Below are 25,966 nucleotides of genomic sequence, written 5' to 3'. Positions count from 1 at the left end.
TGAATATTTCACGCGATTATTTACTGTGGAGAAGGACATGGAAGCTAGGGACTTCGGGAAATAAATGATGTCTTGAAAAGTGTCCATATTTCAGAAGTGGAGGTGCTGGAGGTCTTGAAATGCATAAAGGTGGATAAATCCCTGGCACCTGATGAGGTGTATCCATAGAACTTTGTGGGAAGCAAGGGAAGTGATTGCCAGGCCCCTAGCTGAGATATTTGTATCATTGACAGCCATGGGTGAGATGCCTGAAGGCTGGAGGATGGCTAATATGATACCATTATTTAAGAAAGATGGTAAGGAAAAGCCAAAGAACTATAGACCAGTCAGCTTGTGTAAGCAGTGGTTAAGTTGTTAGAGGTGATTCTGAGGGACAGGATTTATATGTATTTGGAAAGGCAAGGATAGATCAGGGATAGTCAGCATGGCTTTGTATGTAGGAAATCATGTCTCATTGACTTGATTGAGTTTTGTGAAGTGGTGACAAAAAAGATTGTGGAAGTTCGGAGTGATGGACTTCAGCAAAGCATTCAAGAAGGTTCCACATGATAGACTAATTAGCAAGATTAGATCACGTAGGATCCAGGGGGAGCTGACCAATTAGATACACAGTTGGCTTGAAGGTACGAGACAGAGGATAGTTTTTCAGACCAGAGGCCTGGGACTAGCAGTGTGCTGCAAGGACACTGGTGCTATATCCACTGCTTTTCATTATTTACATAAATGGCTTGGATGTGAACATAGCAGGTATGGTTAGTAAGTTTACAGATGACACCAAAATTGGTGTTAATGAAGAAGGTTATCTCAGTGTACAACGGGACCTTGATAAAATGGGCCAATGAATCGAAGAGTGGCAGATTAAGTATAATTTAGATAAATATGAGGTGTTTCATTTTACTAAGGCAAACCAGGGCAGGACTTATACAATTAAAGGTAGGGCCCTGGGGTGTGTTGCTGCACAAAGAGATGTCAGGGTTCTGGTACGTATTTCCTTGAACATGGAGTCGCAGGTACATAGAATAATGAAGGTGACATTTGGCACGCTTGCCTTCATTGGTCAGTGCATTGAGTATAGGAATTGGGAGGTCATGTTGTGGCTGTACATAACATTGATGAGGCCATGTTTAGAATACTGCATTCAATTGCAGTCTCCCTGCTCTAAGAAAGATGATGTTAAACTTGAAAGGGCTCCAAAAAGATTTACAAGGAGGTTGCCAGGGTTGTAGAGTTCAAGCTAGAGGGAGAGGCTGAATAGACTGGAGATTTTTCCCTGGAGTTTCAGAGGCTGAGGGGTGACATTATCAAAGTTTATAAAATCATGAGGGGTATGGATAGGATGAATAGCCACGGTCTTTTTCCCCAGATTAAGGGAGTCCAAAACTAGAGGGCATAGACTTAAAGTGAAAAATGTTAATAAGAAACCTAGGGACTGTTTATTTCTATGACTCTAAGTGACCAATTAAGGATCTCTTACCATGACCACTGACATTAAGAATGGCAGCTGGGTCTTATGCCATTCTGATGAGGCCTCCTGGAGAAACATGATGCAGTGCCTGTGAGATTGGATGGGAGGGCCCTTGTATCCAGACAAGAAGTGGCCCTGCATTGGCGATGGCTATCCCAGTGCCGATACCTCCCAGGCTTTCAGTAAACCCAACTCTCACCAGAGCTGTCAACTCCTCAGAGGCCTCTGACGAGGGTGCCTATTTCCATGGAGTCCTTATCTTCCAGGTGCAGTTCCAGCAGTCACCACCACACTAGATGGAGCTACTGTAACTGTTGAACTGTTTGCCCTCCAATTGGTCAGTGGCTCCAGTGGGTAGGTGCCTGTCTTTTAAAGGGACTGTGCCCTGATGGGAACTAATTAATGACCAAAATGAGCTGAGGGTCCCACAAACAGCAAGGATGGGGTTCCCCCTGGCTGTCAAGCTCAACATTAAGATTACTGCCATTTTTGTTAAAGTGACCAATGTGTGCTGCAATTGGTTAGGGGCGTGATCAGGCTTCACTAGAAATGTTAATGCTTGCATCTCAGAACCACTGTTGGGGGTGTCTCATTTGGCTGCTCTCATTCAAATAAAAATTGCTGTCTTGAGTTGGGGACAGGAGAAAATGTGGGTGTGAGGAGCGATACATCCAATAACAGCTATGTCATTTTGAAATTTGCGTGAAAGAAAATAATGCTCTCCTTTTGTTTCTTTTCAGTTTGATATCAAATCCCAGACATCAAGCCCAGTTGCAGGAGGAAATTTCTTCAGCATTGATTCAGGAACAGGAATTGTCTATCAAAATTCTTCAATGTCACTGGATTATGATTCGGGATACCATGTAAATTTCCTTAACTGTTAATATGACCATATTTGCTGATCATGATAACATTCTAAACTAATCCCATCTGCTGCATATGGTCTCACCAACAAGCTTCTCTGACCAATCCAATTTTGTAACCAACTTGCCAACTCACCACGGATTCCATGTGACTTAACCTTCTGGACCAGCCTACCATGAGAAATCTTGTCAAATGCTTCAATAAAGTCCTTGTAGACAAAATCCACTGCCCTACCCACAATCATCGTTGTCACTTCCTCAAAAAACTCAATCAGGTTTGAAAGACAAGGCCTCCCTTATAAAGCAGTGCTGACTGACTATCTCTAATACATCTATTCTACTCCTGATGGGAGTAAATCCTGTCCCTAAGGATCTTCTCCCATAATTTCTCTACCACTGATACAAGGCTCGCTGGCCTATAATTCCCTGGATTATCCTTCCTGACCATCTTAAACAAAGGAACAACATTGCCTATTCTCCAGTCTTCAGGATCTTCCCTGTGGCTAAAGAGGATACAACGATTCTGTCAAATCCCCAGCAATCCCTTCCCGTGCCTCCTTCAGATAGATAAGTCATCAGGGTCATCATCTCCTTCTTAATATTGACGTACACTAAGACATCAACATACCCCTCTCTAACCTCCTGTCATCCATGTCCTTCTCCTTGGTGAATACCAATGCAAAGTATTCATTAAGGATCTCAACCACTTCCTCCAGCTCCATGCATACATTTACTTCTTTGTCCTTGCATGAACCCACCCTTTCTATAGTTATCCTCTTGCTCCATATAAACGTATAAAATGCCTTTGGATTTTCCTTAAATCCTACTTACCAAGATCACTTCATGGCTCCTTCTAGCCCTTCTAATTTCTCGTTCAACATATTCCCTGTTTTCTTTATACTCAAGGGCTTTTGTTTGATTTCAGGATTTTTAAATCATTTGTTCACAAGGAATAGCTAGGCCTGCATTTATATCTTCTGGGCAATTAAGAGTCAACCACATTAGCTGTGGTCAGCCAGATTAGTTAAGGATGGCAGATTTTTTTTCCCCCTAAAGGGCATTTGGATAAATTACTCACCTCTATTTAAAATGAACACCTGATGAGTTATTTCAAGAAGAGGAAATGGAACGGTTCTTAATGAGTTTGCAGAATGTTTCATAAATAGACAAACTGTAGCAGCAAATGAACTGAGCAGCTTGCTTTTTCTTCTCAATCCATTGCTGCATTTATGTTAGAGATCAGGAATTCTGTGAATGTTGAGGCCAAGAGTGAATAAACACCAAATTAGTGAGAAAAATAGAGCTTTTAGGAAAGCACTAATAAAATGTTTGTTTAAGAGCATATCACAGCAAACACAATACAGTAACAATAATGGCCTGGATACTCCAGTGATAAATAAGCAGCACTTGTCGTTAATACTTTTTATAGCTACCTATCAATTTTCACACAACATTTACGAAAAAAAAACTGTGGATGCTGGAAATCAGAAATGCAAGCTGAAATTGCTGGGAAAAGCTCAGCAGATCTGCTAGTGTTCTGAAGAAAGGTGACTGTACCCAAAATGTTAACTCTGCCTTTTCTCCATAGATGCTGCCAGACCTGCTGAGTTTTTCCAGCAATTGATTAGATTCCCTACAATGTGGAAGCAGGCCATTCGGCCCAACTAGTCCACACCGACCCTCCGAAGAGTAACCCACCCAGACCCACTTCCCTCTGACTAATGCACCTAACACTATGGGCAATTTAGCATGGCCAATTCACCTGACCTGCACAACTTTGGACTGTGGGAGGAAACCAGAGCACCCAGAGGAAACCCATACAGACACGGGGAGAATGTGCAAACTCCACACAGACAGTGCCTGAGGCTGGAATTGAACCTGGGACCCTGGCGCTGTGAGGCAGCAGAGCTAACCACTGAGCCACCATGCTGCCCATAAATTGCTGTTTGCGCTGCAAAAATCATTTGCACCATCTAGACTGCATGCACTAGTTTTAACTTTTCTAGCATGTTTAGTAGGTGATTAGTGGGTGAGTGCCACAGCGTCAAACCTAATGCACCACAAAATGGAGGAGCAAAACAGATGTGACAACAATATCTAGATTCAGACCCTTTAAATTACTGTCAGATTTATACTATAAGAATTATGATAGCATTGTTTTGATGCAAATTCCGGGCTATTAATTTCTAGTTAGGTTTAACCAGCCATAGTAACATAAAAAGTTACCACTGGGAAAGACTGTTAAAAAGAAACATAGGGTTAATAGCCTAATGGAAGTGATGTTGGTTGTCTGACCATTGCATCGTGGGTGGCACGGTGGCACAGTGGTTAGCACTGTTGCCTCACAGCGCCAGAGACCTGGGTTCATTTCCCGCCTCAGGCGACTCTCTGTGTGGAGTTTGCACATTCTCCCCGTGTCTGCGTGGGTTTCCTCCGGGTGCTCCGGTTTCCTCCCACAATCCAAAAATGTGCAGGTTAGGTGAATCGACCATGCTAAATTGCCCGTAGTGTAGGTGAAGGGGTAAATGTAGGAGAATGGGTCTGGGTGGGTTACGCTTCGGTGGGTCAGTGTGGACTTGTTGGGCCGAAGGGCCTGTTTCCACACTGTAAGTAATCTAATCTAAAAAAAAAATTATTGTTATGCAGAATTGTTGGTCTGTCTACATTTCCTCAGTAAACTACCTGCCACACTCTGTCAGTCCACTGAGGAGAACATTGCCTGCCCATTGAGTACAGCTGGCTGGCAAATAAGAATGTAGCAGGACTCCGGGACACGGTATTGTCTGACAGTTTGGTGCCAGGCTGGGAGATATTTGTCTATACCTAATCCCTTAAAAGCTGTTCATGGAAAAATCCAACAGTTTTGCAGGAGTTCTGCTAAAGCCTTTCAAAGCATCGAGAACTTGGGTTGGTGTGAACCACTGAAGCTTTCCCATTTCCTTAAGTGTGGATATGGACAATGCTTTGCAGAATGGAACAGTCTTTACCAGATATGCCTGCCACTCAGTTCAGCAAATGGATGCAGAACTAACTATTATAACAAAAGAAGCAAGTATTTATGCAAGCTGGAAATATAATGAGGTTTAGCACCCTTTTATTTAGATTAGATTACTGACAGCGTGGAAACAGGCCCTTCGGCCCAACAAGACCACACCGACCCACTGAAGAGCGACCCACCCAGACCCATTCCCCTACACCTAACACTATGGGCAACTTAGCATGGCCAATTCACCTAACCTGCACATTTTGGATTGTGGGAGGAAACCAGAGCACCTGGAGGAAACCCATACAGACACGGGGAGAATGTGTAAACTCCACACAGAGGTGGGAATTGAACCCGGGTCTCTGGCACTGTGAGGTAGCAATGCTAACCACTGTGCCACCGTGCCACCATTTCTTTGGCTACCTCCAGGTTTTTAATCTTCACCTCCTAGCAAGTGATTCTCCAAAACCTAACGAGTGCTTGAAGGTTTCTAAACAACGTGAAGCAATTTTGTCTCAGCAAAATGTGAAGGCTGGGGTAAACTCACAATGGGGGTGGCACGGTGGCTCATTGGTTAGCACTGCTGCCTCACAGTGCCAGGGAGCCAGGTTCAATTCCTGCCTCGGGCAACTGTTTCCACGTTCTCCCTGTGTCTGCATGGGTTTCCTCCGGGTGCTCCGGTTTCCTCCCACAGTCCAAAGATGTGCAGGTTAGGTGAATTGGCCATGCTAAATTGCCCGTAGTGTTAGGTGCATTAGTCAGGGGTAAGTGTAGGAGAATGGGTCTGGGTGGGTTGCTCTTTGGAGGGTCGGTGTGGACTTGTTGGGCCAAAGGGCCTGTTTCCCCACTGTAGATAACCTAATCTAATCTAAATTTTATTACGTAGAAGTTTAATATGAGGTAGAGACTGAGAAGTTGTTGTATTTGTCAAATAGAATTAGAATTCAACAGGTAAGGTTAGATTACCTCAGTCATTGTTTAGCAGCTGTTTTGCTGATCATTTGCAGGTCTTCAAATTGGAAATTACAGTGAAAGACAAAGGAATCCCAGCTCCACAAAAATCCTGTGAAGGAACTCTGACCATTAACATCATTGATGAGAATGATGAACTTCCTATTGTAAGGTAAGGTAGATATTGAAAGGCTTGAATGTACTGGCTTCTTAAGAACACAGAGTCATTTATAACTGAACTTTACCCTAAATATTAGAATTAATTTACTTGCACTGTCTATTTATGCTTTAAAGATAAATACATTGTTGAAACATTGAGCTGAAAAAACAATGTATTGTTAATCTCAATGAGTGAATGTACGAATCCATCCTTAATCTTAAATTTCAGCCCTGAAAATCCAATCAACATCACAGATGATATTCTGAATGGAACAGTGGTACTGCAGATGAATGCTACTGATAAGGATGCTGGTGATATTGTATCTTTCAAATTAGCTAGTCCATCTGATGAGTTTTCCATTGATCCAGGTAAGCAAATATAAACATGTAAATGCACATAGGCATATTTCGTTAATTTGTAACAATCAGCTGATGGGTGGGTCAGGCTATGAGCTATTCTAGCCTGACTTCCCAATGTGTACTTTCATTCATCTCCTTGAGGCCATCTCAATTCAGGTACTTCCTGTCATTGTTACTCTCCCATTCTAGTTTTATCCTATCATTTCCAAGGCTGAGTCAGTTTCTTTCTCCACCTCACTGTTGCTGCTGTGTATGAGTAATCTTCACCACTGACCACTGTGGAAGGGCCTCTTTCCTTTACTCTGCACTCAGGCTGGTGTCTGGGCTTGTCCGAGTATTGTGGTGGTCTCTCTCCAGCAGGCTCTGAAACTTCAAAGACCCGGAATGCTGCACTCAGACAACTCCGCTGGAGAGAGAGAGAGAGCTGAACTGAGCTCACTGTTGAAAGCCTGACCAGTGAGTTAGAACTTCTCTCCACACAGTAATTGTGAACGCCCACCAATGCCTGAGCAATTCCCTCCCCTGTTGGTGGGACAACGGCCACCTAATAACTACCCACTCGGGCAGTACCCCGAGAGAGAGAGAGAGAGAGAGAGAGAGAGATCAAACTGCTTATTCTGACCAGCAATCCCTTTTGAGTGGGCGGTTCGAATCACAAAGATCACCCTTTGGTCCTTGACACTGGAATTATAGCCTGGGATCTGTTGTGAACTCAGCCAGAATTGGTGTACCCAGAAGAAGCACAGACAGACTCAAATATGAGTTCAACATTACCAGTGAACGTTATTACAGAAAAAACTCAACTTGCCCAATCTGTACAACACTTCGATGAAACTTATACTGTACACTATGACATAAAATATAAGAGAATGGAGCAGACACAGCCTAAATCTTTAACCTTACACAATTTACAGGATACTTATACTTTAAGAATTACACAACCATCCTCCCCCCATGCCTAACCAACTACTCCAGAGTAACAGTGACCCAGGCCTGAAAAGGGTACTTCCAGTCTCAGAGGGACTTGTTGTTTGTCCAGTGGGGCTCCCATCTCTGCCTGAGGTGTTGTTGAGGACTTCTGAAGTCCGAGGTCACAGACACATCGATGTCTTCAGCCCCAAAGGGTTGGTGTCCAGAGACACAGTGAGCTCAGAGCGAGGAGAGTGAGAAAGGAACAGAGCCCCGATAGCTGGTCCTGCTGCCCCCTTTACCTTTGCGATTCCAAAGGGCCAGCCAGCTCCGCCCCTCCGCCCCTCAGGTAATTCCGTTTCACAAAACATCTCTGGTGATAGCTGGGGCCGGCTTAATCTCATCATTCGTGGAAACAAAAGAGTCGATACCGTCCCAAATGTAATTAACTGAAATTTTGATAACTTCATGGAGCCTCCCAAACTGGTTTCAGATTAGAGTAAATCGATATCCCACGAATTAGACATGCTCCGTTGTTCACAGTTTTGGGGTTCTTTACCATTTCTATGCCTGTCCCTTGATGCAATGTTTGACGGGTGCCATTTTGTTAGTCGGGTTGTCGCATACATCTGAGGATCTTTGTTCCCAGAAGAAGGTGTGCCCTTATTCTGGCAAGACCTGCTGGGAAATCCTGCCTGCACAGATGCCAGGTTGACCAGTTTTTCACAAAAGGCCATTTTCTGCAGGCCTTTCCTTTTAAAACTGGGGATTGCCCTGAAACTGCTACACCACTAGATTGTTTGCAATGTTGCTGTTTGTAATATTGCTCACTTTGGGAAGCTTTGCTGTTACCATCCTGTTTCAGGGTCAGGACTAACATAGCTCACTTGGCCTGGTGTGGGAGAGAATTCAAACACTTGCTTGTCTACCAAATCATCTTGTTTTTTGCATGATAGCAATTAACTATAAGGTACACTGGTATGATGGGCATTGTTACAGAAACTATAAGGAGGACCTGAATATTGGGTCTTATTCCTTTGAGATTCTAAGCTGCTCTCTCACGGGTTTGTAGGCTGAAAATTAATATTTTCTTTTTTGTCTTTAGTCACAGGGATCTTGACAACAATAAAAGTTTTAGATTATGATAGCAGCACTACACAAAGATCCTATTCACTCCAAGTGTTTGCCATTGACAAGGGTTTCAATACTGTCACAGTGACACTGACTATATTATTACAACCTGTCAATGAACCTCCAGTGTGTACGTCTCCAGCATTTGTGCAGGGAACAGGTGAGCATAAAGCTAACTTTTATCATTTTTAATGGGGAGAAGAATGCTGCCACCATTCTTTTTTCCTTGACTGTGTGGAAGGGCCTAGTAGCTTTAGAGTGAAAGGGCATCAATCTCAAGTAAATCTTTCAAAGAGGCTCTCATCTTAATAAGATGCATTTTATTGTATGAAATACAAGTTACCTTAGAATCCCAACAGTATGGAAACAGACCATTTGGCCCTTCGAATCACACCAACCCTCCAAAGAGCATCCTACCCAGATCCATCCCTCTACCCTATCCCCACAACCCTGCATTTTCATGACTAACCCACCTAGCCTGCACATCCCTGGGCATTCTAGGCCAACTCAGCATGGCCAATCCATCCAACCTGCACATCTTTGGACTGTGGTAGGAAACCAGAGCAGATGCAGGGAGAATACAGAGTTGCCCAAGGATGGAATTGATTAGTGGTGCTGGATTAGTGAAGCCCTTTATCAGGAAGGGCTTTTGCCCGAAACGTCGATTTTACTGCTCCTCGGATGCTGCCTGAACTGCTGTGCTCTTCCAGCACCACTAATCCAGAATCTGGTTTCCAGCATCTGCAGTCATTGTTTTTACCAAGATGGAATTGAACCTAGGTTCCTGGTGTTGTGAGGCAGCAGTGCTAACCACTGAACTATTGGAAGCAAAGTCTGTGAAGAATCCGCTTGATAAATGTGAAGCAAGAAGAACAGCAAGATGAAATTCACTAATGACAAATCAGACAATGGGAGGTAGTGGTGGTGGTGAAAGGAATGAGATGATGACCAGTCTGTAAAAATAACAATTTCACAACGTTATATGCATTTAAAAATTGTCAAAAATTGTGGTTATTTTGCAGCCACAGTGAACATTGATGAGAACTACCCAAATCTGAAGTCCATCTACCAAGTTACTGCGACAGACCCTGATGTAGAGGATTCAATGACAGTAGGTTTTTTCCTAATATCTGAATCGTACAAATAGATACTCACACAGGACAATTTTGGAAATGTGGCCCACTGTGCCTTCCAAAAAGCATATCAAAATTTTGCATCTAAAGCAGTAGTTTACGCAATTTCAAACCAAACTTTGAGCATAAAACTACCTTGTTCAAGCCTTAGGTCAATGATACTACTTCTGCTCCCCCACGACCCTCACCGACCCCCCACAACCCATCATTTGCCACATTTCACCCTATCAACAATCCTCCTATTCCTCCCTCCCTCAAGGTCAAAGTGACGGGGTTTGATTCATCTTCTGAACTTATACTGAAAACACCACGTAACGACATCTGGATGAAATGTTAGTAACATGATTTATTCTGAATAACAACTAATGAGTTTTTTTTTTGTTTTTTCTCTCAGTTTAGTATTGATTCCCAGGAGTCTAGTCCTGTTACAGGAGGGTATTTGTTCAGCATTGATCCTGATACTGGAATCGTGTTCAGAAACTCTACAATAGCATTAGACTATGACAACACATATCATGTAAGGAAAGTTTAATAGACCAGTAATAATGTGTATTATTTCTGTTTTATTATTTACTGAACTGAGGAGATCAAATCCCGAAATAAGCCATGGATTCTTAGTATTTGCATATTAGTTAAAACTAAATGACAGGAGTGAACAATCACTCGCTTGCTCAATCAGATTTATCATTTAACCTCAAGACTGTATATAACTTATGAGAACTGTTTACATTGCTTTTGTTAAAAAAATAATTTAAAACAGCTGCAGAAGTCATGACCAGGCTTTATTTTTGTTATAAATTGTGAGTGAATATAAAAAGGCCAAAGCACTGGTCAGAGTTTTTAAGGTGGCCCTGCTCCTCTGACTGGAATATTAGGGGCAGCCTCAACTGAGTTGACTCTGGAAGTCCCATCTAGATTTAACATTGACCACCCGACAATTAATTGCCTACCATTGCAACTTTAGTTCCTCTAACAAAGGCTAGCCCATTCCCAACAGTCGTAAGGCAGAGGCTCAGCAAAGTTTTGGTGTCTTGTAGGTCAGTCAAAGGAGGCCCAGAGACCTGTTAAATGGAATTGGGGTATCAATGGGAATATACTTGCAGGCCCCAGCGAGGGAGCAAGGCATTGATAGCAAAGGGGGGATGGTCTTCCCCGAAAAGAGTCCTTGTTACTGAAGGGATGGGTCCCTCTGTAAGGCACAGGCTGCCCACTCAGGAGGCCTGTTCCTTATCGGAGCCCCTCAATGAGGTAGCCAGGGTATAGTTGGCAGTGTCCCCAGGTGGCAATACCTGTCCAATACACTCTATTATCATACCTCATGTTATGTTCCTCTCAATTTCCAGTTCACTCCCTACATTGGGTGAAGAACACAAATGTAATGTCAATCTCTTATTTGGGACCTTTTGATTTCTAATCATAGAATCCCTACAGTGTGGAAATAGGCCATTCTGCCAAACAAGTCCACACAGATTCTCTGAAGACCATTCCACCCAGGCTCACTCACCTATCCTATCCTTGCACTTCCCATGGCTAACCCGCATATCCCCAGACACCATGGCAATTTAGTATGACCAGTCCACCTAAATGTCATGCCTGTGGACTGTGAGAGGAAACCGGAGCATCCGGAGGAAACCCACGCAGGCACGGGGAGAATGTGCAAACTTCACACAGATAGTCTCCCAAGGCTGGAATTGAACCCAATTCCCTAGTGGTATGAGGCAGTAGTGCTGACCACTGAGCCACCTCATCAAATGCCTTCTGAACGTCCAAATAAACAATATCCACTGGCTCTCCCTTATCAAATCTTGAAAAATTCCAATAGATTTGTCAAGCAGGATTTCCCTTCTGGAAGTTCATGTTGACTCTATCTAAAGCTGTCACTATTTTCTAAGTGCTTCACTATTATATCTTTTATGAGTTTGTGAGAAGATTTTGTAGCTCGAGTGCTCGTTGTTGAGGTTCTGTTCGCCGAGCTGGGAATTTGTGTTGCAGATGTTTCGTCCCCTGTCTAGGTGACATCCTCAGTGCTTGGGATCCTCCTGTGAAGCGCTTCTGTGATGTTTCCTCCGGCATTTATAGTGGCCTGTCTGCCACTTCCGGTTGTCAGTTCCAACTGTCCGCTACAGTGGCCGGTATATTGGGTCCAGGTCGATGTGTTTGTTGATAGAATCTGTGGATGAGTGCCATGCCTCTAGGAATTCCCTGGTTGTTCTCCGTTTGGCTTGTCCTATAATAGTAGCGTTGTCCCAATCGAACTCATGTTGCCTGCCATCTGCGTGTGTGGCTAATAAGGATAGTTGGTTGTGTCATTTCGTGGCTAGTTGGTGTTCATGGATACAGATCATTAGCTGTCTTTCTGTTTGTCCTATGTAGTGTTTTGTGCAGTCCTTGCATGGGATTTTGTACACTCTGTTGGTTTTGCTCATGCTGGGTATCGGGTCCTTTGTCCTGGTGAGTTGTTGTCTGAGCGTGGCTGTTGGTTTGTGAGTTATGAGTCCTAGTAGTCGTAGTAGTCTGGCTGTCAGCTCAGAAATGTTCTTGATGTATGGTAATGTGGCTAGTCCTTTGGTTTGTGGCATGTCCTCATTCCATTGTCTTTCCCTTAGGCATCTGTTGTTGAAATTGTGGGGGTATCCATTTTTAGCGAATACATTGTAGTCGTGTTCTTCTTCCTCTTTTTGCAGCTCTGGTGCGCTGCAGTGTGTTGTGCCCCTTTTGAACAGTGTCTTGATGCAACTTCTTTTGTGTGTGTTGGGGTGGTTGCTTTCATAGTTCAGGACTTGGTCTGTTGTGTGTGGCTTTCCTGTAAATCTTTGTGGTGAATTCTCCATTCGGTGTTCTCTGTACCATCACGTCTAGGAATGGGAATTGGTTGTCCTTTTCTTCCTCTCTAGTGAGGAGTAATCTCCAGTGATTATATCTTTTATAATCAGGTCTGTATTTGATGGAGTTTAAAAGGATGTGGAGGGATCTGATTAAAACTTACAGAATACTGAAGGCCTGGATAGAGTGGACACGGATAAGATGTTTCCATTAATAGGAGAGACTAGGCCCTGAGGGCACAATCTCAGAGTGAAGGGATGACACTTTAGAACTGAGATGAGGAGGACTTTCTTCAGCCAGAGGGTGGTGTATCTGTAGCACTCATTACTGCAGAGGGCTGTGGAGGCTAAGTCATTGAGCGTATTTGAGATAGAGATAGATGGGTTCTTGATTGATAAGGGGATCAAGGGGTACAGGGAGACAGCAAGAGAATAGGGTTGACAAACATATCAGCCATGATCAAATGATCCAACTGGTCTAATTCTGCTTCTATATGTTATGGTCCTATTATGGACTCTAGCTTTTTCCCTACTGATAAAACAATAAAATGTTAAGATCACAGCACCATTTATTTTGTAATCTATTCAACAACAGTAGTAAGACACAGATGTGCAATGTCATAGCACAGCTGCATTTAACGAGGCACAGAGAGACACCAAGCATAATTTGTTGTCATTACCCCAAGGCAGGATTTAAGGCTGGGTGGACACCTCATCGTGTAAGACAGTGGTCATTTTGCTGGCAGCATCAGCAACTGTTTTACCTCAAAAGGAAATGAACAGGATATCGGAACTGGAATCTGCTAAGTGTTAAAAGCAGTATATAGCAAGGATTCATTGCCAAGCAGCAATATCTTTTGCATTGTTGAACCTCAAATGTAACTCGATTTGACTGGTATCAATTTAACTGCTGTAAATTTTAAAGAAGTCTAATTGATAGAACAGATGTACAGAATACAGCCACAAAAACAGATTGTTAAAACAAAATACATTGCTTATTCTTTTCCTATTGATTTGCATAGCTTTTCACACTAAAGATTGTGGCAAATGATGAAGGAAGTCCCCCTCCACAGATGTCATGCAAAGGAACTCTGACTATAACAGTTAATAATTTGAATGATGAAGCACCCATATTTACGTAAGTAAAACAAATATAATCTTAATGTTGCTTACTCACCGGCGAATAGAACTGACTACACCTGCCATAACTCTATCCCTAACTCTGCAGAGCATGATCTGTTTATTGTATGTTATGATATTTATAGGAACTGACATTACAGAAACAAATACTGAACATGAAAGAAGTGAATTTTCTAGAGAAAAGCTATAAATCGAAGTTTAAATTGTACAGAGGATGGCTGTCAACATATCAATTGTTTATCATTAGATATGGAAGAAAATTTACAGTACATAAAGGAGGCCTTGTAACCCATCATGTCCATTCATGCCTGTCCCTAACAACCTTTCCAGCCTAACCTCACCTTCCTGCAATAGGTTTGCAGCCACGCAGTTTACAATTTTTTAAGGAAACATCCAGAGTACTTCTATATATGGAAAGATCTTCTGCTTCTACCAACCTTTTGATCAGAGAGATTGTAATGCATAGATACCTTAGTCAAGCAGAGGCTGATACTGCCAGGTTTGGAGGATTTGAGCTATAGGGAGAGGCTGAATAGGCTGGGACTGTTTTCTCTGGAGTGTCAGAGGCTGAGGGGTGACCTTACAGAGGTTTATAAAATCATGAGGGGCATGGATAGGATAAATAGACAAGGTATTTTCCTTGTGGTGGGGGAATCCAGAACAAGAGGGCATAGGTTTAGGGTGAGAGGGGAAAGATATAAAACGGGGCAACTTTTTTATGCAGAGGGTGGTGCGTGTATGGAATGAGCTGCCAGAGGAAATGGTGGAGGCTGGTACAATTACAGCATTTAAAAGGCATTTGGATGGGTACATGAATAGAAAGGGTTTAAAGGGATATGGGCCAAGTGCTGGCAAATGCGACTAGATTAGATTGGGATATCTGCTCAGCATGGATGAGTTGGACCAAAGGGTCTGTTTTTGTGTTGTACATCTCTATGACTCTTCTTTGACTCATTTTGGAGACTAAGGATGAGCAGACAGACAGTAATATCACAGGCATATGACTGAAAGCTCTTGAGAACCAACCCTGTTTCTGAATACACCATTACGAAGGAAAACAGCTTATTGAGGTCTCAGTTAAGTGATGGCAGAGAGTTTACAGTGTTGTCAGTTCTTGCTAAAACTTAAAGATATTCAAACAGAAGACATAAGATCAGTGCCTCAATGGTCAGTTATGTCACATGCAGCCAAATTGCACCGGATTTTCTGTGGCCTGAAATAAATAATTACCTTGAAAGCACATCTACATGACAATATAGCATTTAATGATGATGTTTCAAATTGACAGAATGGTCTGACTTCTCGGCAGGTTTCGCCCAGTTGTCACGAACACTTTTTCGGAGGTGTCTTTTGCAGCACTTCCACAACCTGCACCAATTCATGGAAGTTGTGTGCAGAAGCAAATACAATTTTCTGGCACTCCTCAGAAGAGGTGGATTCACATCTTGCACCCAAGGCCTTTTCAATCTACAGAAAGGCCACACAAAAATGGTACCAGGTTGAAAGGTGAAGGAAAATTGATTTTCCAGCAAATTTAATTTCAGCTTTTTAAGATTAAATTGAGCCTCCAGTAGAAGATAAAAATCTGGTCCACTGTTGCACATTATACAAAATAAATTGAATTTCACTTACTAAGAGTTGCTTCAGGTAATCTGACACTGGAATTCTATTAGGCAACTTGTAGCAATGTAAAACTGCCATACGTCATGCTGGAGAGCTATCAAGTCTACTCTAAGCAGAAATTTCATAGAATGAAGTATTGATAAATCAGCAATACATTTGATGAGTCTTCATGCTATATGTACTAAGTTTAACTTTACTAAATATTTACTTTTAGAACACTTGAAGCTTTTTCTTTTAACAGTCCTATCCCCTCGGACACAATTCATGTAAAAGAGGAAGTGTTTATTGGTACTCTGCTGGTGAAGATGGAAGCTTCTGACCTGGATCAAAGTGATAATGTTTCCTTTGAGTTTATTGATCCTCAACCTCTTTTCTCAATAGACATTGGTAAGTCTGTTTTCGCTTGCAGCAAAAACATGAGCATCAACAAAGCACACAGGGAAAGGAACTGAAACATTGCTAAAAAAGAAACACAAAGTCAAAGCTTTATGTCTTGCACTAATCTGGACTAACATGCAAGGAATTCAGCTTGGTGAGGTAACGCCAACTTAAACAACATGAGAAAAGCATTACAAAAACAACCACCATTATTGGCACTGAGATGCAACAGAAATTACCATTCACAGTTAACTAAAACAATCTCAAACCAAGGCAAGTCAACTCTGAATGGGAAATGCAATGCAGCAGAGATAATGAACCTTTTTCTCAATAAAAATAGTGCAATTATTGGACAAATTCCTATTGTCTATGCAGTGACATACCTTTCCACATATGATTATGAAATGAACTTTAAATGAGTTTTCTCACACTTTTCCTTCAATTTTTACAAAGACTATACAAGGCAAACAGCTGAGAGCAACATTGGGTCCACGTGTTCTTGTACCACTCACATTTGCACTACACTACCAAAAGCAGTCCCTGATTTACCAATATCCAAAGTGGGAATGCTCATACTTACAAACAAAATCCCAATATAGTGGTACATTACCATTAAAACATCTGATATGCAAACATTTGCTTGTACTTAAATGGCTAGTTTATTTCTTATCTTAGTATTTCACTTTGTATACAAATTAACCTACAGACATATTCAAGAACTGAACCCTTTTGTAACCTGGGGATTATCTGTATAACATAACAATATAGATGTGTTACGGTGTGTAAATCTGTTTTAATTGTACTTAATAATTCACTCAGTTAATTTCAATTTCAATTGCACTGAAATGGTGTTGCCTTGAAATCCCCTCTAGGCCCAACCCTTGCTAAAATCTTCATTGGTTACTGTAAAAATGCATCTCTAATAAAACAACCATTCACCTTTTATCCCTAGCATACTTTTGACATTTCAATGTCACAGTGAAGAAATTTGATTCTCGAACCATCATTCACTGCACATAACACAAACTCATGAAATACCCATTTTGGCTGTGACCAAGTCCACCTCAGATTACCAGGAAGAAGTATCTCAAAAATTTGAAGGGCAGGTGATGCTAGCCATCTCACACTGTTAATTTGTAATAAAAACAAGTGGCTTTCTCTATTGATAGGAGGCTGTCGTCAAGCCAAAAAGACATTTTGCCTAGTACGTAATTGAGTAATATGATTCATGAGTATCAATGCTCATTTGATGCCAAGTAATTACAAAGGTTAGGGTACTATACAGTCAATGGCAGCTCTAGCGGTTGACTGTATAGTAGCAGATGCATGCAGAAAGATTTCCCAGAAATATAATTTTACAGGAGTACTGGGTAAGTCTCCCTGTGTCCTGACCAATTTTTATACATCAATAAAACATATTCTGATTTATTTGCTATTTGTTGGATCTTACTGTGCATAAGTTGTGACCTCACCATTTTTTTTTGAAAAGTGTTGAGATTTGCCCTCAAATTTCACACTGGAGGCTTTCAAAAGTTGGTCAACAGGAGTTCAAATGGGCAGAGTGTATGACACACAGTCCATTCATTACTACCTAAAGAATTGCAAGATTAGGATTTTAATATTTAACAAATGTCACTTTTCATTTGTCAGATTCTGGCGATATCACTTCACAGATGCGGCTAGACTATGACAGCCCTGATGTTGCAAAAGTATATTTGTTACCCATCAGAGCATACGATAACAATCAGACACACTCGTCTACTTACACTCTGACAGTATCAGTGGATAATGTGGATGAAGCACCTGTCTGTGATCCTGCGTTCGCTGTGGGAACAGGTATGTACTTCTTAATTTGCAAATTCCAGTAATAAAACTATCTCAATTTCAACAATTAGTCAAAGAGAAGATCTGGAATTTCAGATTTGGGTCAAAATTCCAGCTGTTAACCTGTAAAGTCCAATGTGGAGAGAAAAAAAGCTAGCAGAGATGGTGCATTTGTGTCACACAGTTGGATTGAAACCTAAATTAATTACAAATAGAATTAAAGTGATTAAAGGAAGATATTTTCTTCCAGGCAGAAAATAGAGAATTACTTTTGGCAAAGAAGGTAGAAATTTTCTGCCATTTAAAATTAAGATTTTGTCTGATTGTGCTAAACCAGTTTAAGTATTTTAATTTAGGTCAAATATCCTTTATGTATAGTGTCGTCTATAGAATGATTGATCATTGCCAACCTCGGTGCAACTGCCTATTAGTTACTATAAAATGAATCAACAATCCAGACTCCTTTCTGTCTGGCAAACCAAATGCTAATTCTATGAAAGTTCCAACTTGTCCAAATTCTGCAACTTGTACCATATGATGTACTAGGAGAAAGTGAGGACTGCAGATGCTGGAGATTAGAGCTGAAAATGTGTTGCTGGAAAAGTGCAGCAGGTCAGGCAGCATCCAAGGAGCAGGAGAATCGACGTTTCGGGCTTCTTCCTGAAGAAGGGCTCATGCCCGAAACGTCGATTCTCCTGCTCCTTGGATGCTGCCTGACCTGCTGCGCTTTTCCAGCAACACATTTTCAGCACCATATGATGTACTGTTCATTTAGCCTGCATGACCTTGCTTTACTTTCAGCTTTAACTCCTTAGAATTGCCCCATTCTAATCCAGCTCAACACTTCCTGAGGATCCTCACTGCGGCACTGGCCTGTTTGCAATCTGACCTTCCTTCGAGCCATCACTGCAGCTGAGATTTCAGCCCTTTGGGCTTTGCTCACTGGCATACAGCCCTTAAACCTTGCTACTCCTTTTTCCTCATTCAAAAATAAAAACAGCTTAATAACTGCCACTTTGAGTATTTGGTAACTGTGCTAAATTCTCTGTTCTCCCAGTTCAGCATTTTGATTTCAGTGTAAATATCTATGAACCACCCTTTATACAGGACTCAATATGATATGCCTCCACTGGGCATGCTTCAATGGGTGTGCACGTAAGTTAGGTCAGGTCGCTAGCCCACTACCTTCTCAACAATCTGAGCTCAAATCACATAATAAAGGGTGTGTCAGCTCCAAAGTCAGCAACACGTAAATAAACGAAGGATCCATTGAGCTCGTTAAAAGCTATGCTAGCCATGCTTGAGGATAGACAGTCAAGGGAGCAGTAGCTGACTTTGGATTACAGAACTGTAAAAGGGTGGACAGGAATTGGGTTAATCTATGCACAACAGGCACCTCCCCCATTCCCACTCTCCCTCTGAATCGGGAACCCACCACCTTCCTACCTTGCTGTTCTCCAAAACTTACCCCCCTCAATTCCACTTCCTTCTCCCGCCCCCCACCCCACCCCCACCAACTAATGGTGTGGGCATACCCGACTCAGGTTCCATGGTTGCCTTCAGGGTTTTGTCTGCTGAGTTCATGGTGCTGCTTGTGGGGCTGATAGATCAAGTGGCAGCTCCTATGGGCTTGCTGACTTGTGTGGGACAAAAGTGCTATGCTGCCCATGTTATTCCTTTCCATGTTGTGTTACTGTCATCAGTTTCTGACTGGCATTTTTGATGGGAGGGTGAATAGTCCTCACCTCTCCTCACCCTCCCAATGCCATCTAGCCCCATTTTGTTTCACAGCTTCCTTTGTTACTCTAATCAATTTTCTTCACTTTGAGTCTATTCAACAATTGGCTGATTGTGCAGGAGGTTTGTGGTTAAAATTGATCGTTCATTCATGGTTAGGGATTTTTGAGTACATAAAGGATGTGAATTTCTTTCGATAGTCTTGCAGAAAGCTAATGAGCATAACACAAAATTCCATCTTTGTTAATATTGTAATCAACAGAAGAACTTTATCCATAAAAGAAGTGATTAACTGCCTTATGTACAGATTGTACGTTTAAGGATTCCTGTATAATAAATAGAAGTCAATAGATTATCCACAATTTATTAAAATTGATTGACAACCTTCAAATAGAATTGACCTAGCAACGACACTGTGCAATTCATTAACTCCTGTGTTAACCTTACTAACCTTCTTTAAAAGAGCTAATTAGAGAAAAGACACAACTGAAGAAAGAACAAGATGAATTTCCAGTGTATTACGAAATGAAGCTCAAGGCGTCTCTATGAGATGGGAGTGTATTCCACAATTAGATTGTCTGATGGCTTTTCTTTTTAAACCAGGTGTTTCTCTTGTTATTCCTGAGAATTTTCCCACTTCTGCATCAGTCTATCAGATCCTTGCTGCTGACCCAGATGTCAATGATTCTATTACAGTGAGTAAACTCAGATTAATATTCTTACTTGAACAATAAGGAAATACAAATTAAGTTAGGATGAAGAAATTATGTTTATTCATTGGTTGTTATAGGAAGAAAAAAATCCTTTAGATAATTCTCTTTCCCTGGATCCCTCCATTGAGATCAACCTTAAAGCTTAGTTCTTTGACCAGGTTTTCAGTATCCAACTTAATGTTTTAGTTTGGTGTCTATATTTGCATGATTGCACATTTGAGGCACCTTATGACGTTTTGCTACGTCACAGGCACAATATAAATGGAAGTTGTTGCTCATGTTTCCAAATTAGATGTAATTAATTTCAGTGATATATGTAACCAATTTAATTCTATTAACCAGGTTACTTTAAAGTTGATGAACAGATACTCAGAGTATACTAATTTTCTGACAGAAACCACCAGTAATAAATGTTACCTTATAGTCCACAGAAGCCAGTTAGAAGAATGGTAATGCTTAATAATGTTCACATCTTACACTGAATGTACCCTCTCAAACAAAATTTATGGCAAGACTTTTCCTGGCTGTCAGAAGCGAGTTCAGGGGTGAACCCAGTGGGAAATTTACAGGATGCAATATTGGGTTAGGATCCTGTCCTCTCCAGACTTTTCTTTGGGGAGGTGGGGGTATGGGAAGATTGAAGTTGACCAGGAACGCTCTTGGATACGAGAGGTAAGTAATGAAGAATTTCTTAAAATTTAAGAAGCCAGTTAAGATGGCCTCCAGCTTTAGATCTTGGCCTTCCAAATGTGGAAGTTACTTCTTTCTCAATTAGCCACTTGCCAAGGTCACTGACGCAAGAGTGTACTAGCAAGAGCTGCTTCAGTGAAACTGATTGGCTGGAAAAGCTTGGATCAGAGAAACTGAAGGGCTCCAGCAATGGCCAATGGAGGCTACCGTTTACAACATTTCATCCTTTAGTGAGTGTGATCACTTGTTTTACAGTTGATTGTCAACTTGTTGGCAAAACACTTCACTGCGCTGTCCCCAGCTTCCATCATATCAGCTCCATTTTCCACCTTTGTTCCAAGACAGCAACAAGCCTCACCACTTCCAGCAACGTGTCTTCTCTTTGGCTGCATATCACACTGCAAGATCCAGTTTGAAGGAAATAAGATCTCCAACTTAGAATGTACAGACAGATTATTGCTTCTCTCAATAGGTCAGAGCAACAGTGCCTCAAGTGTATTAGGCTGTCTGTGCAGATCATCGGCACTCTCTGGAACAGGACTTCCTTCCTTTTGGAGCAGGTGGGAACACATTCCCAATGGCCAACAAAGTGCCTATCACTGTCAACAGCTTCCTTCCATTGCTTCAGTTGGCTGGAGAGGCTCTTAGCTTCCTCAGATTTCACAGGACCTGATGGGGATAGTGGGGCAAACATTGCTGCCCTTGAAGCAGTATCAAAAATCCCAATCATCATGATCTTTACTGAAACTCACCATATTCCCTTTAATTAAGAATTAATTCGATAATAGAATCTCCCAGGCTTGCACCCTAATTAGTTAGTGAGCTCAGAGGGGAGCTACTAATTGGCTAATGCTGGTAAAAAGCAAGAGGTGGACACACTAAGCTAGGATTCCTGATGAAGGGCTTTTGCCTGAAACGTCGATTTTCCTGCTCCTCAGATGCTGCCTGACCTGCTGTGCTTTCCCAACACCACTGTAATCTAGACACTAAGCTTGAAGTCAGATTTAAATTCTGATAGAAGTCCCGCCCTAATATGAAATTTGTAAGATTTCATCCCCTATTACAAGACAAAAACCTACTGGCGTTATAAGTCTGAGATTAATGCATTTTTAAAAAAAAGTACTTGTTAAAAGGACAGGGTGTCCATGGCTAGGCTGACATTAATTACCATCCCTAATTGCTCTGGAGAAGATGTTGGTCAGTTGCCTTCTTAAACCACCGGAGTCCCTGAGATGTAGGGATACCCACATCACTGTTGGGTATGGAGTTTCAGGACTTTGAGCCAGTCACATTATAGTTCCAAGTCAGGGTTGGTGAGTGGCTTGGAGGGGAACTTGCAGGTGGCAGTGTGTCTCTAAGTCCTTGTAGACAGCAGAGGTTGTGGGTTTGGAAAGTGCTGTTGGAGGAGAGTTTGTAAGTTACTGCAATGCATCTTCTGGATTACGCCCACTTAAAAAGGAGGTAAGTAGTCAAGCTTTTTGTCTTAAACTGACAAACTAGGATACAAGAAGCAAACTTGAAAAAGGTGCCTCCAATTTCTACAACATGAGAGGAAGGTGCTGAGTGTTTTTATAAAAGGTTATGTACATACATAATGTACTAAAACAATTCAGTACAGTTTTTACATTTATAAGAAAAAGAATTGAAATTTGTCATTCCCTGCAGTTGCAAGCAGAAGCATTATCCTACTCATGCAGGATACTACTTATTTATCTTGTGAGACAGAGGGAGGATCTAATAAGTGAACAGACTCTTGTTATACTTTTGGCAGAAGGATTTTAGACAGAACTATTTATGTTCATTCTGAGGCAGCGAGAGGTTCTGACAACCGAATGGACCCTGGTTGTACTTTGGCAGAAAGACTGCCAAAGATCTCCACTGCACCTTTGCAGCAGCTGCCCCAAAGTTTAGTCCATCTCACAGCACATTGCAAAGTCAAGGACAATGTGACAGTCTGCAACACTCATTTGAAGTCAACTCTTCACACTGGAAGAAAAATAAGTTTCAGGCAGACCAAAAAACATCTTGATAGTCTGCCAGACGCAGTTGATGTGTGTCCTGGGAAACAGACTGTACAGCCCAGAGTCCAGGAGAATCCTCTTCCTGAAGAAGGCCTGATCAACCAAAGTTCTTTTTTCAAATATTTTCACTGTCATGCTGGGTTCTGAACCACCTGGCTTGTGGCGTAGACATTTGTAATGGCCATAGCTGTATACGGAGTTACCATTAGAAAAAAGCCAGCATAAAGAAACACCAATAGCAGCTCAGTTCAACTGACGATACTCCATATTCCAATCACGATCCAGCAATGATGAGCGACTTGGAATTCAAACTTGGTCTAAGCTAAAAGGCTGGGAAGAAGAACGTGTTGATTGGTTGGACCATCATGGGCCTGAAGATACAAAAATAATTAACTGTCAATCTTTGATCTCAGCCAAGGCAGGTAGACTCTAATTGGTCAGGGTGATGCTGTGGGAATGCAAAGTTTGGCGTGACTGTTTTAATCCATGCAAAAAGTGAATTGTCACCATGCATTCTGTTGGAATAAAGCTAAAGGTCAGTGAATTCTTTGATTATCTATGTGAATGGTCATAAGAGATTGGCTAGTCTTAGATAATCTTTCACTTCCGTAGAGAAGTCAAATGGCTATTAAACTCACTATTCTTTTTGTGATTGAACAAAGTACCAATAAACTATAGCTTTGAAAATTCACAGATGATGAGATTATATTCTGAATTTCTGCAACATTTACTTATTCTTTTTCTATATTCACATTCCAGTACAGTATTACCGATGAAACTGCAGGAACTGCTCAGTTTTTCACTCTGGACGCCAACACTGGATTGATTTCCAGAAGTTCAGTTTCACCGTTAGATTATGAAGATGGTTTGACGGTAAATGGCTGGGATTTAACTACTTATTGTCTTGCAAATGCCTTGTCTATTCTAACAACAGTTGTGATTAAACAGGTTTAGTTTTGCTTCTTTTCTGGAATATTTATAGTATGAAGTTCCAGCAATTCAGGTCCACACTGTTGAGTTCCCTGGAACATTATGTGAGGAGCTGAATAGCCTACTCCTGTTCCTATGTCAGAGATGCTATATAAATGCAAGCTGTTGTTGTTGAGTTTTCCATTGCAATCATTAATTGTGCTGTTCTTGGTTAGATTGAACTTTCTATTAAAAGGTTGTTAATTTCTCTTCATGTGATATGGGGACTGCTGCTGAGGCCAGTATGTTGTGTCCTTCCCTGACTGCTCTTGACTGGAGTGGGTTGCTTGGCTATTTCTGAGAAAACTATGTTACTGTAGGTCTAGAGTTATGGGTCTGTTAGATTGGGTAAGGATAGTAGATTTCCTTTCTTTAATAAGAATATTAGCGAATCAGCTAATATTTTTATGACAACTCTGACCGTTGTCATGGACACACTAGCTAATTTACATATTCTCAATTTGTTAACTAAATTTAAATTCCACTGCTGCAGTGGGATTTGAACTCATGCTCCAAGACCATGAACCTGAGCCTCTGGTTTACAACTCCAGGGATTGCTTTTACATTATTTCAAATATATGCCTTTATTCATTAAAAACAATCATCCAAGTACATACAAATGTTCTAAGTCAGTTCTGTACAATATTTGCAGAGAAAAATAAAATTGGAATTTTGAGTTGAGTTTTTACAGAGTTTCTCTACTGTTGCAAAAAAAAGTGCAAAGGTACTTTCTGCCTCTGCAGGAAACTATTTATGTTCATTCTGAGGCAGCGAGAGGTTATGACAACCGAATGGACCCTGGTTGTACTTTGGCAGAAAGACTGCCAAAGATTGATCTTTTCCCCACTGGGCCTTGGCGGCAGCTGCCCCAAGCTTTAGTGCATCCCTCAGCACATAGTCCTGGACCTTGGAAAGTGCCAGTCAGCAACATTTGCTCGAGGTCAACTCTTTAGCAGTGCCTGATTGACTTGTAGTTAGGGCTGTTCTTCTTTGTGAATTTTTGCCATGAGGGACTGGTGATACAGAATGATCCAACTACTCGGAGTGTTCTGTGGAACTGAGGTCAAACCCTCCTTTGCAACACTAGTGACAGGTAGAATCTCAGTACATAGGGACTTGATGTTTGCGTACTGAGGGTCTACGCACAGCTTAATGCAGTCACACTCAAAAGGTGGCCATCAAGATGAAGGTGGCATTGGATATGTCCTTGCCCCTCTTATCCGGAGCTTGGTACATGGTGTCCCTGCAGACACGGCCCATCTTAGACCTCCAGAGGAAGTGGAAGATGGCTTGAGTGACTGCAGTTTTGTGGAGTGGGTCAGGTCTGTGCCACGTACAGCAAGAGAAAGAGTACCTCACAGCCAATGACCAGGTTTTTACCCACAATGGAGAGGGAGCAGTGCTCCCATCTGCCCAGTTTCTGCCTCACACAACACCAGATTATAGTCCAACAGGTTTATTTAAAAGTACAAACTTTTGGAGTGCTGCTCCTTCATCAGGTAGCTAGTTGGGCAGGACACAGAATTTATAAGTAAAAAGTCAAACACATCAGATGCGATGTGTTAGACAAACCGAGTTGACTGTTAAGTCTTCAATCACTTGGAATGGGGATGCAGGTTTCGATTGATTAATATGTAAATCCCAGAATTTCACATTGGCAATACACTCCTCCCAAGTTTCAGTGCACATCCCGGTCTCTCCAAGCCATAAACATAGTACCTTCAAGTAGTCTGACCTGATAGTGAAGGGGATAAAGGATTGGTTGGCCTAATTCCACAAGAACATGGCATCGGTCTTGACTTGATCTATTTTGGCTCCAGTTGGAACTGGACGCAGATGCCCAACTGTCTGCACACTGACAGTAGATCTGAATAGAAAATGGCGACATCGTCCATGTTCAGGGAGGCTTTGACCTGCAGACGTCTGCTACCAGAAGTCACCCTTCTCAGGCTCACGTTCTTTCTGAAGGACTTGCAAAAGACTGTATACAAACAAACAAGGCAGGAGAAAGTGGGCAGCCTGACTCCAGCTCTGATCAGGAAGCTTTCTGAATCCCACCCATTGATTGAGACTGCACTAACAATACAGGAGTAGG

At 41.8% G+C, this 25,966-nt stretch overlaps 2 protein-coding genes across 2 annotated transcripts in view; both read left to right on the top strand.

The window, feature by feature from the left end:
• LOC140466608 (cadherin-23-like) overlaps window positions 1-6,438 on the top strand; it is a 48,456-nt gene extending 42,018 nt beyond the window's left edge. The window contains exons 26-27 of the mRNA XM_072562057.1: window positions 2,206-2,328; window positions 6,319-6,438. Coding sequence (XP_072418158.1) covers window positions 2,206-2,328; window positions 6,319-6,438 — 243 coding nt within the window. The remainder of the gene's footprint in view (window positions 1-2,205; window positions 2,329-6,318) is intronic.
• Window positions 6,439-6,680: 242 nt separating this feature from the next.
• Window positions 6,681-25,966, top strand: part of LOC140466639 (cadherin-related family member 3-like) — a 49,099-nt gene continuing 29,813 nt past the window's right edge. The window contains exons 1-9 of the mRNA XM_072562080.1: window positions 6,681-6,790; window positions 8,796-8,981; window positions 9,844-9,932; window positions 10,349-10,471; window positions 13,799-13,914; window positions 15,781-15,926; window positions 17,568-17,753; window positions 20,082-20,173; window positions 23,662-23,775. Coding sequence (XP_072418181.1) covers window positions 6,709-6,790; window positions 8,796-8,981; window positions 9,844-9,932; window positions 10,349-10,471; window positions 13,799-13,914; window positions 15,781-15,926; window positions 17,568-17,753; window positions 20,082-20,173; window positions 23,662-23,775 — 1,134 coding nt within the window. The 5' untranslated portion in view covers window positions 6,681-6,708. The remainder of the gene's footprint in view (window positions 6,791-8,795; window positions 8,982-9,843; window positions 9,933-10,348; window positions 10,472-13,798; window positions 13,915-15,780; window positions 15,927-17,567; window positions 17,754-20,081; window positions 20,174-23,661; window positions 23,776-25,966) is intronic.

This window comes from Chiloscyllium punctatum, chromosome 44 (genome assembly GCF_047496795.1).
Source record: "Chiloscyllium punctatum isolate Juve2018m chromosome 44, sChiPun1.3, whole genome shotgun sequence".
Taxonomy (NCBI): Eukaryota; Metazoa; Chordata; class Chondrichthyes; order Orectolobiformes; family Hemiscylliidae; genus Chiloscyllium; species Chiloscyllium punctatum.
The sequence above is the reverse complement of the archived record's forward strand: the minus strand, read 5'-3'. Positions and strand labels throughout refer to the sequence as shown.